Source organism: Chiloscyllium plagiosum, chromosome 10 (genome assembly GCF_004010195.1).
Source record: "Chiloscyllium plagiosum isolate BGI_BamShark_2017 chromosome 10, ASM401019v2, whole genome shotgun sequence".
Lineage (NCBI taxonomy): Eukaryota > Metazoa > Chordata > Chondrichthyes > Orectolobiformes > Hemiscylliidae > Chiloscyllium > Chiloscyllium plagiosum.
Window position 1 is genome coordinate 78,919,908 of NC_057719.1, and position 12,635 is coordinate 78,932,542.

The 12,635-nt window shown below is 48.0% G+C and overlaps 1 protein-coding gene across 2 annotated transcripts in view; it reads right to left on the reverse strand.

The window, feature by feature from the left end:
• Positions 1 to 12,635, reverse strand: part of LOC122553990 (fibulin-7-like) — a 58,064-nt gene that overhangs the window by 23,510 nt on the left and 21,919 nt on the right. For both annotated transcript variants that reach the window (XM_043698477.1, XM_043698476.1), the window contains exon 2: positions 6,151 to 6,307. In XM_043698477.1, the coding sequence (XP_043554412.1) occupies positions 6,151 to 6,307 (157 nt within the window). The remainder of the gene's footprint in view (positions 1 to 6,150; positions 6,308 to 12,635) is intronic.

Consider the following 12,635-nt stretch of genomic DNA (forward strand, 5'->3'; position numbering starts at 1 on the left):
AGAGGACATGGGTGGTACTCCAGCTGAACCCCCGTAACTCCTCCGGCAGAGAGTCCACCCACAGACCAACCAGTAGTCCGGAACATTTGGCCCAGTTGATCCTGGCGGAAGACACTGCAGAGTACATGGCCTGGCACTCGTGCATCCTCCCCAGGTCAGCTGGGTCAGTGAAAGTGAGGGGCACGTCATCGGCGTAGGCCGAGAGGACCACCTCCATGCCCGTGCCACGCAGAACCAGCCCTGACAACCGCCTCCGCAAGAGGCTCAGGAAAGATCCACACACAGGGAATACAGCTGGCCGGACAGGGGGCAGCCTTGACGCACTCCTCTCCCGAAGCGAAGGGGCGCCGTCAGGGACCCGATAACTTTAACTAGACACTCTGCGGCGGCGTACAAAAGTCGGATCCGGACGACGAACTGCATCCCGAACCCGAATGCCCGCAGAGTCCCGAGCAGGTACTCGTGATCAACCCTGTCGAACACCTTCTCCTGGTCAAGAGACAGGAAGGCACTCGGCAGACCAGCCCGTCGACAGAAACGGATCAGGTCCCAGACCAGGTGGACGTTGTCGTATATCCTCCGGCCCGGGACTGTGTAGGACTGGTCCGGGTGAATCACGTGGGTCAGCACGGAAGCCAGGCGAGAAGACAACACCCTGGCGAAGATTTTGTAGTCCGTGCTGAGGAGGGAGACTGGACGCCAGTTCTTCAAAGAACGAAGGTCTCCCTTCTTTGGCAGCAGGACGATGACCGCCCTGTGCCAAGAAAGAGGCAGCTCTCCGGCATTTAGACACTCCCTCAGGACCCGTGCATAGTCACTCCCCAGGACGTCCCAGAACACCCTGGAGAACTCCACAGTCAGCCTGTCCAGCCCGGTCGAGAGCGCCAGTAGGCTCCTCTAAAGTGACGGGAGCATAGAGCCTTCCAGCATCCTCTGGGCCGAGCTGCGGCAGGTCCTTCCACAGAGCTCTGCGAGCATCCTCGCAGGGAGGATCCTGAGAGAACAGAGCCGTATAAAATAGTTTCGGAGGTGGGCCCTGATACCCTCCGGATCCGAGACGAGGGACCAGTCGTCAGCCAGCAGCACAAGGAGCTGCTGACAGGTGCCACGCCTTTTTTTCCAGGAAGTAGATGAAGGGGGAGCCACGGGCCAGGTCCTGGAGGAGCTGGATCCACGAGCTCACGTATGCGCCCTGAGCCCCAATGAGCTGCAGGCCCTGCAGCGCAGCCTTCTCTTCATACACCCCGCGCAGGGCCGGGCATCTCCTTCTCCAACTCCCCGATCCTGGATTTCCGTCTCTTTGTTGACCCCCTCGCGTACCCCTGACAGAGAATGCGGATGTGAGCTTTGCCCACATCCCACCATAGCCTCAGGGAGGGAGAAGCTTCCCCGCTTCCTTCTCCAGCCGGCCCAGAAACGACGAAACAAGTCCCGGTACCGCTCGTCCTCCAGCAGCAGGTTGTTAAAGTGCCAGTACGCGGAGCCGAGCCTGGCGCCGAACGGACGGAGTTCCGCCCACACCAGGTGATGGTCCATGCATGACACCTGCCGCATGGACGCCGTCGGAAAACAGGAGGCGCACACCCGCAAAACGTACAGGCGGTCGATTCTGGATGCTCCGACGAAGGTGAAGGCGATGGAGTCAGGATGGAGATTCCGCCAGGCGTCCACCAGGTCTAAGGACTTGACCAAGCCCCCCAACCTCCTCCCCTACGCCCAACTAGTGCGGGCACCGCCGTGGTCTGTCCTCAAGGATGCAGTTAAAATCTCCCCCGAGGACGACGCACACACTCTTATTGATGGAGGCGAGATGAGTGGACCCTTCTCCGAAGAAACTCGCTTGCCTCCGCCCGGCCAAGGGAGCGTAGATGTTCATCAAGTGAAGCACCGCGCCCCGCAGCCGAACCGTCAGTTGAAGCAAACGGCCTGGCACAGGCTCCCTGAACCCCAAGGTCTGCAGCTGAAAATGCAGGGTCAACAAGATGGCCACCCCGCCAGATCTGCGGGTGAAGTGACTCATGTAGACTCCCCCTTGTCACTCCAGGAGCCAGGTGGCTTCGTCTCCCGGGGTGATGTGGGTTTCTTGCAGGAAGCACACCGCATACCTCCCGTCCCGAAGGACCGAGAGGGTCTGGAATCTGCGCTGTGACTCCCTGCTGCCGTTGATGTTGAGGCTGGCTATAGTTGTCTTCATGTTGGAAGCGTTATGCAACCACCACCAATACAGTTAAAAACTATATACATTTATTGGGAGGATGAGGGAGGGGCACAGAAGTCCCTCACCCTCACCAGGAGTGCCCCCAGGAAGTTCCTGACTCACTATCGCTCATTAGCGTCGAGCCCAGGTGCCTGGCGAGCAGCGTGGGCCGATGAGTACACTCTCTCAAAGGAGCTCCATCGGTCGAGCGCCAGTTGGGTGACTCAGAGTTTCCTCGACAAACTCCCAGAGTTCCTGGGGGGGGATGAGGGAGAGATCGGTGGAGGCAAAAGTACAGTTGAGGTTTTAAATACTTTGCACTTAAATTTGCCTTTCGGTCAGATAGTGCTCAATATCCTGGTGAGAGGAGGATTCTCAGTTACTAGAAGATTATAAAATTAATGAAGTGGAGGTATTGGATAAGCTGTCGGTATTTACAGTTGAAGCAGCTCTGGGACATGAGCATAATTTTTCAGTCTTCCCTGGAATTGGGGGTCTGTGCAGGAGGACTGGAGAATTATAAACATATTGCCCTTGTTCAAAAAAAAAACCTTATAAAAGATAGGCCAAGCAAGTACAGACCAGGCAGTTTAACTGTGCTGGGGCAAGTTTGAGAAACCGTTAACAGGGTAAAACTAACAGTCATGTGGGAAAATATGAATTTATTCAAGTGTTGGCTTGGATTTGTTAAGGAATTTTGCGTCTAACTTGTTGGCGTTTTTGAAGCGGTGGTAGTGAGGGTTGATGAGGAAAAGGCTATTACCTTGGAGGAAAGTGCACAACCTAGAAAGTCTGGTTTGGAACAGTTAAACTGCTTAGCAATGTCCAAATCAGGACCAATTAAAATGAAGGTCTGGTTAAATGGTCACCCTGTTCTAATGGAGGATGATACCGGCATGGCTGTTTCAGTAATCGCAGAACCAGTCTTTAACAAAATTCGGGGTGGACACTAACTCTTATGTTTATGCACGACTTCCATTTGACTGAGACTGGAATCGAGCCTGGGTTCCTGGCACTGTAAGGCAGCAGTGCTAACCACTGAGCCATGTGCTGCCCATATTTGGCCTTACTCCTCTATTTGCCAACCTTTTACTGTTGAGGTGCCTATAGAAGACTTTGGGATTTCTCTTTGTTAGCTGCCAGTTTTTTTTATGTGAACCCTTTTTGCTTATTCACCTCCCTACCTATTCAGTGCCATTTACATCCTTACAACTGTTATAAACACTCTTCGACTCTAATTTATTTTTGTCATCCAGGCGGCAGCTTCAGATTGGTTTATCCCACATTTCTGTTCTTGCCCCATTGAAGTTGGTTCTTCACTAGGTAATTATTCTTACTCTGGAATGACTTATTTTCCACTGTCATTTTAAACATTATGATATAACAATCATTCTACCTCAACTGTTTCTCCATTGTCACTTGATCCACTGGCTCACCTAATTTCCAAGAACTCGGTCTAGCAATGCTTCCTTTCTCATTGGACTGACCTCATTCTACTGTGAGAAGTTTACCCTAATACAATCCAACTGCATCACCCCTCACTGCCCTCATATAGATTACTTACAGTGTGGAAAAAGGCCCTTCGGCCCAACAAGTCCACACTGACCCGCGACCCACCCAGACCCATTCCCCTACACCTAATACTACGGGGCAATTTAGCATGGCTAATTCACCTGACCTGCACATCTTTGGACTGTGGGAGGAAACCCACGCAGACAATGTGCAAACTCCACGCAGTCAGTCGCCTGAGTCGGGAATTGAACCCGGGTCTTATGGCACTATGAGGCAGCAGTGCTAACCACTATGCCACCGTGCCGGGCCTGGGACATTGGGAATGTAAGGATAATTAAAATCATCCAGACTAACTACTCTATGATATTTACATATCTCTATAATTTCCCTGCAGATTTGTTCCTCTTCATTGTTCCCATGATCTGTAGTGTACTCTGAGAAAAGCAGTTCCACCCTCATTTCTTTACTCAAATTAATTCTGTCCTAGGACCCTCTGAAATCATCTAATCCTCCAGTAGTACAATGCTATCCTTAGGCAAAAATGTCACCCCTCCTTGTATTTATCCTTTCTTTTTTTTTGAATACCTTGTAACCTGGAATATTTAACACCCAGACCTACCCTTCCCTGAGTCTTTGTTATGGCCATGTCATCATAATGCCACATGACAAATCTGTGTCTGTAACTTGCCAATCTTACTAACTATACTCTGTTCATCACATACATACAGTGTAAATCTGATTTCTCCCTTACTCTGGCTCTGTCTATTAACAGTATTTTCTATTTTAGCGCTATCCACCTCTCCCAGCATTTCATGTATCCTGGTATTATCTTCTAATATTCTCCCTTGCTTCCTAAACCGTTGCTACCTAATGTACAAATCTAAATATCCAATTTTCACTCAAGTACCACTTTGCCATCTTGGGTTTTACCTATCGTACGCTTTCCGAGAATGGCACATTTCTGGGGATGAGACTTGCACATATCTCTACTCAATCCTTGAGACTTACAGCAAGGCAAATTAAACTGAAGCAACTTGCTTCATAAAGTGCTTTTTATGGCAAAATGTCAAAGGCACTTCACAGGAACAAAATCCCTCCAAAATACAAAAGTTAAGTAGAGATTAAGGATTGCCTTTTAAAATAAGGGTTGAATTATAAAGATAGATTCCAGAGATTAGGCTTGGATTTTCCTGAGGGCAGGGTTTGAGGTTTTTGATTTGATGAAAAGTATTGATACTGAAAGGACAAGATCATTTTTTCTGGTGGGTGTGTTCAATACAAGTAACAAAATATTCAAATTAGATAGTTCAGGAGGCACATGACACAAAGGATAGTGGAAATCTACAACCCCCTTCTCTGAAACCCACTACAGGCTGGGGGTCAAGAGAACACTTCAAATGGGCGTTGATAGATTTTTGTCATAGTGTGGTTATGTTCATCAAGCCAGGAAGTTGATTTGCAGACGTTTCGTCCCCTGTCTAGGTGACATCTTCGGTGCTTTTGAGCTTCCTGTGAAGCGCTGCTGGACTGTATCTTCTGGAATTTATTTGGTGCCATTTCTGCTGCTTCCGGTTGTCTGTTCCAGTTGTTCGTTTTTAGTGGCCAGTATATTGGTCTAGGTCAATGTGCTTGTTGATGGAATCCGTGGCTGAGTGCCATGCTTCTAGAAATTCTCTGGCTGTCCTATGTTTAGTTTGTCCTATGCTTGTTGTGTTGTACCAGTCAAATTTGTGGTCCTTGTCATCTGCGTGTATGGCTACTAGGGACAGCCGATCCTTTAGTGGCTACTTGGTGTCCATGCATGCGGATTGCTTGTTGCCTACCTGTTTGTCCTATATCGTGTTTCATGCAGTCTTGGCATGGAATCTTGTAAATTACATTCGTCTTGCACGTGATGGACAATGGGGTCTTTTGTTCTGGTGAGTTGTTGTCTGAGCATGCCTGTCAGTTTATGGGTGGAGAAATCTGACTGTCAGTTCCAAGACATTTTTTATATAAGGTAGTGTGGCTAGTCAGTTAGACTGCGGCATGTCCTCATTTCATTGTTTGTCTGTTAGGTATCTGTGGATGAGGTTGCAGGGATATCCATTCATGGTGAAGATTCTGTAGAGGTCTCCATCAACAAGCACATTGACCTAGACCCAATAAATTCCAGAAGATGCAGTACAGCAGCGCTTTTACAGGAGGAGCCAAAGCATTGAAGGTGTCACCTGGTCTGGGGACGAAACGTCTGCAAATCAACCTCCTAGCTCACCAAACATACCCATACCTACTAAAACTGGCTACAACTCTTTACACAAGCTTTGATACATTTTATTAGGCAGGATATTTTGGGTTACAAAACAAAGGTCAGTAATGCGTTAGTGTACAGATCAGCCATAATCTGCTTAAATGGCAGAGCAGGCTTGCAGTGCTACATGAGCATGCTGGCTGTAACCTACCATTGTGCTTGGAGGTCTGTTTGTTCACTGTGTTTTGCAGGAGGCTGAGCTTCCTCTTCATCATGCGAATTCCTTGTGTGTACTGGGCTTCCTGAGTAGACAGCAGTTTCTGCATCTGGCGAATGGCACTTAATACCTGTTGCTTACTGGGACAACCCTGCAAAGGGAGAACACGGTAAAGTATAACATATCATTTCTGACACATCCCTTTACATGAAAAAGAAATGACCCTTTCAAAGGGATATGCTTGGTGAAAGGCATGATGAATTCCTAAGCATGTATCCGAGGAGGAACTAAACTATTCAGTGTCTGCCAATATCGAACACTGGCTTAAAAGGAACTGCCAAGAGGCACTTACTTGCCATTGTTAATAAATTGGTCATTTGAATCAGATGTTCATCAATTTTGTGTCAACTGGTAACAGTTTGATTGCTAACGGTGTTATTGCTGAATCTGAAGCTCAAGGTTCAAGATCCATTCTGGAACAGGAATACAAAATCCAGGCTGAATCCAATGTGGCCGTGAGGGTTCCTGCACAGTTGGTGGTGCCACCTTTCAGCTGTGATATTAAATGGAGGCCCCACATCCATCCTCTGTTTGGATCTAAACAAGCCAAAGGTACTCTTTCTAAACATCAGGGAGTTTATAGTTTTTTGACCGACTTTATACCTCAACAAATCAAACATGACTATCTGCTTGCCTTGGTCATTGAGTTGAGTTTTGTTGATACTGTGACCTTTAACAAATTCCTGTTTCGCTAACGAAATGGGCTGAAGGGCCTTTTTCTGTGCTGTACCTCTCTGTGCCTCTGAACTCAGGAAAGGATGTGGCTCAACGTAGAATGCAACTCTTTCTACTCCATTCGCTCAAATCTCGACATCTTCCTTACCATCTTCTACTGTGCCAACAGAACACTTTCAATTCCTGCAATAAATCATGTGGTTTCCCCGAATGAATGTCAATTTTGGCCAAATTCATGATACTTTGGTGATGTCACTCTCTGGTTCACTAGCTTGACACTATCCTGGTGAGACTATACACTCAACACAATCATCTTCCGATGAGCAGAGCCAATCACGTGCTCAGATTAAGCTTTGCACAGACCTCCGCCCAAAACTCAAAGTAATGTTGAATTCTAGTCAACATGTCCTTTGACTCACCATATGCATTGCCAACAGAATGCATTGTTAAATCAATGTATAAATATATATAAATATATATAAAAAGTATATAGTACATGATACAATGCTGTTTTATACAATATAATATACATGCATACATATAGACACCACCAACCAACTTTACCTTATACCTGTTTAACTAAAGGCTTGATAATTATGCTTTTTCAAAGAACTTAAAAGAAACTGTTTTGATGCAAAACCTTAATTTGTATGGAATTAGTTCTGTAGATTATCCAGGTGGACAGGGACCTGATTGGGATTAAAACTGACAGAAAACCCCAGATATTTGTACCTTAATCTGAACCCGCTGTGAATTTGTTTTTGTACTCAGAGACCACACTTTTGTGGGCTTCAAAAGTTCACAGTCACAGACTTGCAATAAATTGAGTAAAGCTGCAAGCCATTCAGTTCATCTACCTCCATTCCAAAAGAAACTGCCTCTCGTAAGTGCTCCCAGCCTAACCAGAAACAGATCCCTCACTCATCAGAAGGATAGCATCTCTAATTCAATTCCCTCAGCCCTGCACTGGAACATCCACTTGATATTTTTGCTCAGGCACTGTAAAATTATGCAAACTGTCAAGCTTCTGGCATTGAAGTTACATTACCCACTGTCCACACTGGCTCTCCATAGTGAGCATCTCATTCGCTGCTGTTCTCTTGCCTTCTCCCTATAACACGTACATAGTTATTTAAAAGGAACAACTTAATATCCCAGTTTCTGAATACCTCAGTGGAAATCCAGTCGTCATTGACAGTTCAAGTATGTACTCCCACCCGAGGAGAAAACATCTTAAATGAAACATGACATTCTGAAAGATTCCAACAAAGTATTTACTGACTAGATGTTTAAGTTTATGCAAAATTCCAAACATTTCGCCTAAATACGGAGTTGAGAAAAAATGACTGTTCAATCTCTCCTTGAATCGACAAAAGGCAGGCACCCATAGAAAAGCTCAGGTATTAAGAGCTACAGTCCTGCAGAGTGAGTATCCCTATCTTTGATATAGGACATCAAGGCTCAAGTCCCATTTGGTCCAGAGTAGTACAATAAAGGTTGATTAGATTATATCGATACTGATCATATGTACTGCCTTCAATCAAACTAATACCAGAGAATAGGAAGGTGCCGTGAACTTTGGAGCCATGAACAGGAAAAAAAGCCTTGGAGAAGCACACTCTGGAGGGCTGTCACACTGACTGAAGTTACACAGACTGTGAAGGGCTCTCACACTGACTGGAGTTACACAGGCTCTGGAGGGCTGTCCCAGTGGCTGAAGTTACACAGACTCTGGAGGGCTCTCGCACTGACTGGAGTTACACAGGCTCTGGGGGGCAGTCACACTGACTGAAGTTACACAGACTCTGGAGTGCTGTCACACTGACTGAAGTTACACAGTTCTGGGGGGCTGTCACACTGACTGAAGCACTGATTGAAGTGACACAGCCCCTGGAGGGCTCTCAGACTGACTGAAGTTACACAGAGCTGGAAATGTGTTGCTGGAAAAGCGCAGCAGATCAGGCAGCATCCAGGGAACAGGAGAATCGACGTTTCGGGCATAAGCCCTTCTTCAGGAATGAGGAAAGTTTGTCCAGCAGGCTAAGATAAAAGGTAGGGAGGAGGGACTTGGGGGAGGGGCGTCGGAAATGTAATAGGTGGAAAGAGGTCTGAAGAGCTTCTGTGCAGAGGAGATGACCTGGGGGGTGCAGAGAGAGAGGGACTCACTGAAATCTTTGTAGAGGGAGGAAGAGAGCTTCTTCAAGGAAGGCATCCTTGTAAGAGGATTCGTAGTATGTTGAAATCTTTGAGGAGAAAGTGAGGTCTGCAGATGCTGGAGATCAGAGCTGGAAATGTGTTGCTGGAAAAGCGCAGCAGGTCAGGCAGCATCCAGGGAACAGGAGAATCGACGTTTCGGGCATAAGCCCTTCAGACTCTGGAGGGCAGTCACACCGACTGAAGTTACTCAGACTCAGGAAGGCTGAAGCATTGACTGAAGTTACACAGACTATGGAGGACTGTCACACTGACAGAAGTTACACAGATTCTGGAGGGCTGTGGTGCTGGCGTTAGTTACACAGACTCTGGAGGGCTGTCTCACTGTCTGAAGTTACAGAGACTCTGGAGGGCTGTCTCACTGTCTGAAGTTACAGAGACTCTGGAGGGATGCCACACTGACTGAAGTTATACAGACTCTGAACTACTGTCAAGCTGATTGATGTTACACAGACTCTGGGGGGCAGTGGTGCTCACTGAAGTTACACAGACTCTTGGGGGCTCTGGTGCTGACATAAGTTAGACAGACTCACGAGGGCTCTCACAGTGACTGAAGTTACACAGACTCTGGAGGGCTGCCGCACTGACTGAAGTTACATAGACTCTGGAGGGTTGTTGCACTGACTGAAGTTACACAGACTGTGAAGGGCTGTCACACTGACTGGTGTTACACAGGCTCTGGAGGGCAGTCACACCGACTGAAGTTACTCAGACTCTGGAGGGCTGTCGCACTGACTTAGTTACACAGACTCTGGAGGGATGCCACGCTGACTGAAGTTATACAGACTCTGAACTACTATCAAGCTGACTGAGGTTACACAGACTCTTGGGGGCTCTGGTGCTGACATAAGTTAGAGACTCACGATGGCTCTCACAGTGACTGACGTTACACAGACTCTGGAGGGCTGTTGCACTGACTGAAGTTACACAGACACTGGAGGGCTGTCGCACTGACTGAAGTTACACAGACTCTGGAGGGCTGTGGTGCTGACTGAAGTTACACAGACTCTGGAGGGCTGTCACACTGACTGAAGTTACACAGACTCTGGAGGGCTGTCACACTGACTGAAGTTACACAGACACTGGAGGGCTGTCACACTGACAGATGTTACACAGACTCTGGAGGGCTGTCGCACTGACTGAAGTTACACAGACTCTGGAGGGCTATCACACTGACTGAAGTTACACAGACTCTGGAGGGCTGTCGCACTGACTGAACTTACACACACCCTGGAGGGCTGAAGCACTGACTGAAGTTACACAGACACTGGAGGGCTGTCGCACTGACTGAAGTTACACAGACTCTGGAGGACTGTCACACTGACTGAAGTTACACAGACTCCGGAGGCCTGTTGCACTGACTGACGGTACACTGACTCATGAGGGCTGTCACACTGACTGAAGTTACACAGGCTCTGAAGGGATCTCAGGCTGAGTGAAGTTACACAGACTCTGGAGGGCTGTCACACTGACTGACGGTACACTGACTAAGGAGGGCTGTCACACTGACTGAAGTTACACAGGCTCTGAAGGGATCTCACGCTGAGTGAAGTTGCAAAGACTCTGGTGGTCTGTCGTACTGTCAAAAGTTACACAGACTCTGAAGGGCTGTGGTGCTGACTGAAGTTACACAGACTCTGGGGGGCAGAAGCATTGACTGATGTTACTCAGACTCTGGAGCACTATCACACTAACTGAAGTTAGACAGACTCTGGAGGACTGTCTCACTGACTGAAGTTACACAGACTCTGGAGGGCAGTCACACCGACTGAAGTTACTCAGACTCAGGAGGGCTGTCACACTGACTGAAGTTACACAGACTCAGGAGGACTGTCACACTGACTGAAGTTACACAGATTCTGGAGGGCTGTGGTGCTGACTGAAGTTACACAGTCTCAGGAGTGATGTGGTGCTGTCTGTAGTTACACAGACTCTGGAGGGCTGTCGCATTGACTGAATCTACGCAGACTCTGGAGTGATGCCACGCTGACTGAAGTTATACAGACACTGAACTACTATCAAGCTGACTGATGTTACACAGACTCTGGGGGGCTGTGGTACTGACTGAGGTTACACAGAGTCTTGGGGGCTCTGGTGCTGACATACGTTAGTCAGACTCACGAGGGCTCTCACAGTGACTGAAGTTACACAGACTCTGGAGGTCTCTCACTCAGACTGGAGTTACACAGACTCAGAAGGGCTGTCGCACTGACTGAAGTTACACAGACTCTGAAGGGCTGTGGTGCTGAGTGAAGTTACACAGACTCTGAAGGGCTGTGGTGCCGAGTGAAGTTACACAGACTCTGGAGGGCTGTCAAACTGACTGAGGTTACTCAGAGTCTGGAGGGCTGTTGCACTGACTGAAGTTACACAGACTGTGAAGGGCTGTCACACTGACTGGTGTTACTCAGAGTCTGGAGGGCTGTTGCACTGACTGAAGTTACACAGACTGTGAAGGGCTGTCACACTGACTGGTGTTACACAGGCTCTGGAGGGCAGTCACACCGACTGAAGTTACTCAGACTCTGGAGGACTGTCACATTTAGTAACACAGATTCTGGGGGGCTGTCACACTGACTGAAGGTACACAGACTCTGGAGGGCTGTCGCACTGACTTAGTTACACAGACTCTGGAGGGATGCCACGCTGACTGAAGTTATACAGACTCTGAACTACTATCAAGCTGACTGAGGTTACACAGACTCTTGGGGGCTCTGGTGCTGACATAAGTTAGAGAGACTCACGATGGCTCTCACAGTGACTGACGTTACACAGACACTGGAGGGCTGTCGCACTGACTGAAGTTACACAGACACTGGAGGGCTGTCGCACTGACTGTAGTTACACAGACTCTGGAGGGCTGTGGTGCTGACTGAAGTTACACAGACTCTGGAGGGCTGTCACACTGACTGAAGTTACACAGACTCTGGAGCACTGTCACACTGACTGAAGTTGCACAGATTCTGGAGAGCTGTCACACTGACTCAAGTTACACAGATTCTGGAGTGCTGTCACAATGACTGAAGTTACACAGACTCTGGAGCACTGTCACACTGACTGAAGTTGCACAGATTCTGGAGAGCTGTCACACTGACTCAAGTTACACAGATTCTGGAGTGCTGTCACAATGACTGAAGTTACACAGACTCTGGAGCACTGTCACACTGACTGAAGTTGCACAGATTCTGGAGAGCTGTCACACTGACTCAAGTTACACAGATTCTGGAGTGCTGTCACAATGACTGAAGTTACACAGACTCTGGAGCACTGTCACACTGACTGAAGTTGCACAGATTCTGGAGAGCTGTCACACTGACTCAAGTTACACAGATTCTGGAGTGCTGTCACAATGACTGAAGTTACACAGACTCTGGAGCACTGTCACACTGACTGAAGTTGCACAGATTCTGGAGAGCTGTCACACTGACTCAAGTTACACAGATTCTGGAGTGCTGTCACAATGACTGAAGTTACACAGACTCTGGAGGGCTGTGGTGCTGACTGAAGTTACACAGACTCTGGAGGGCTGT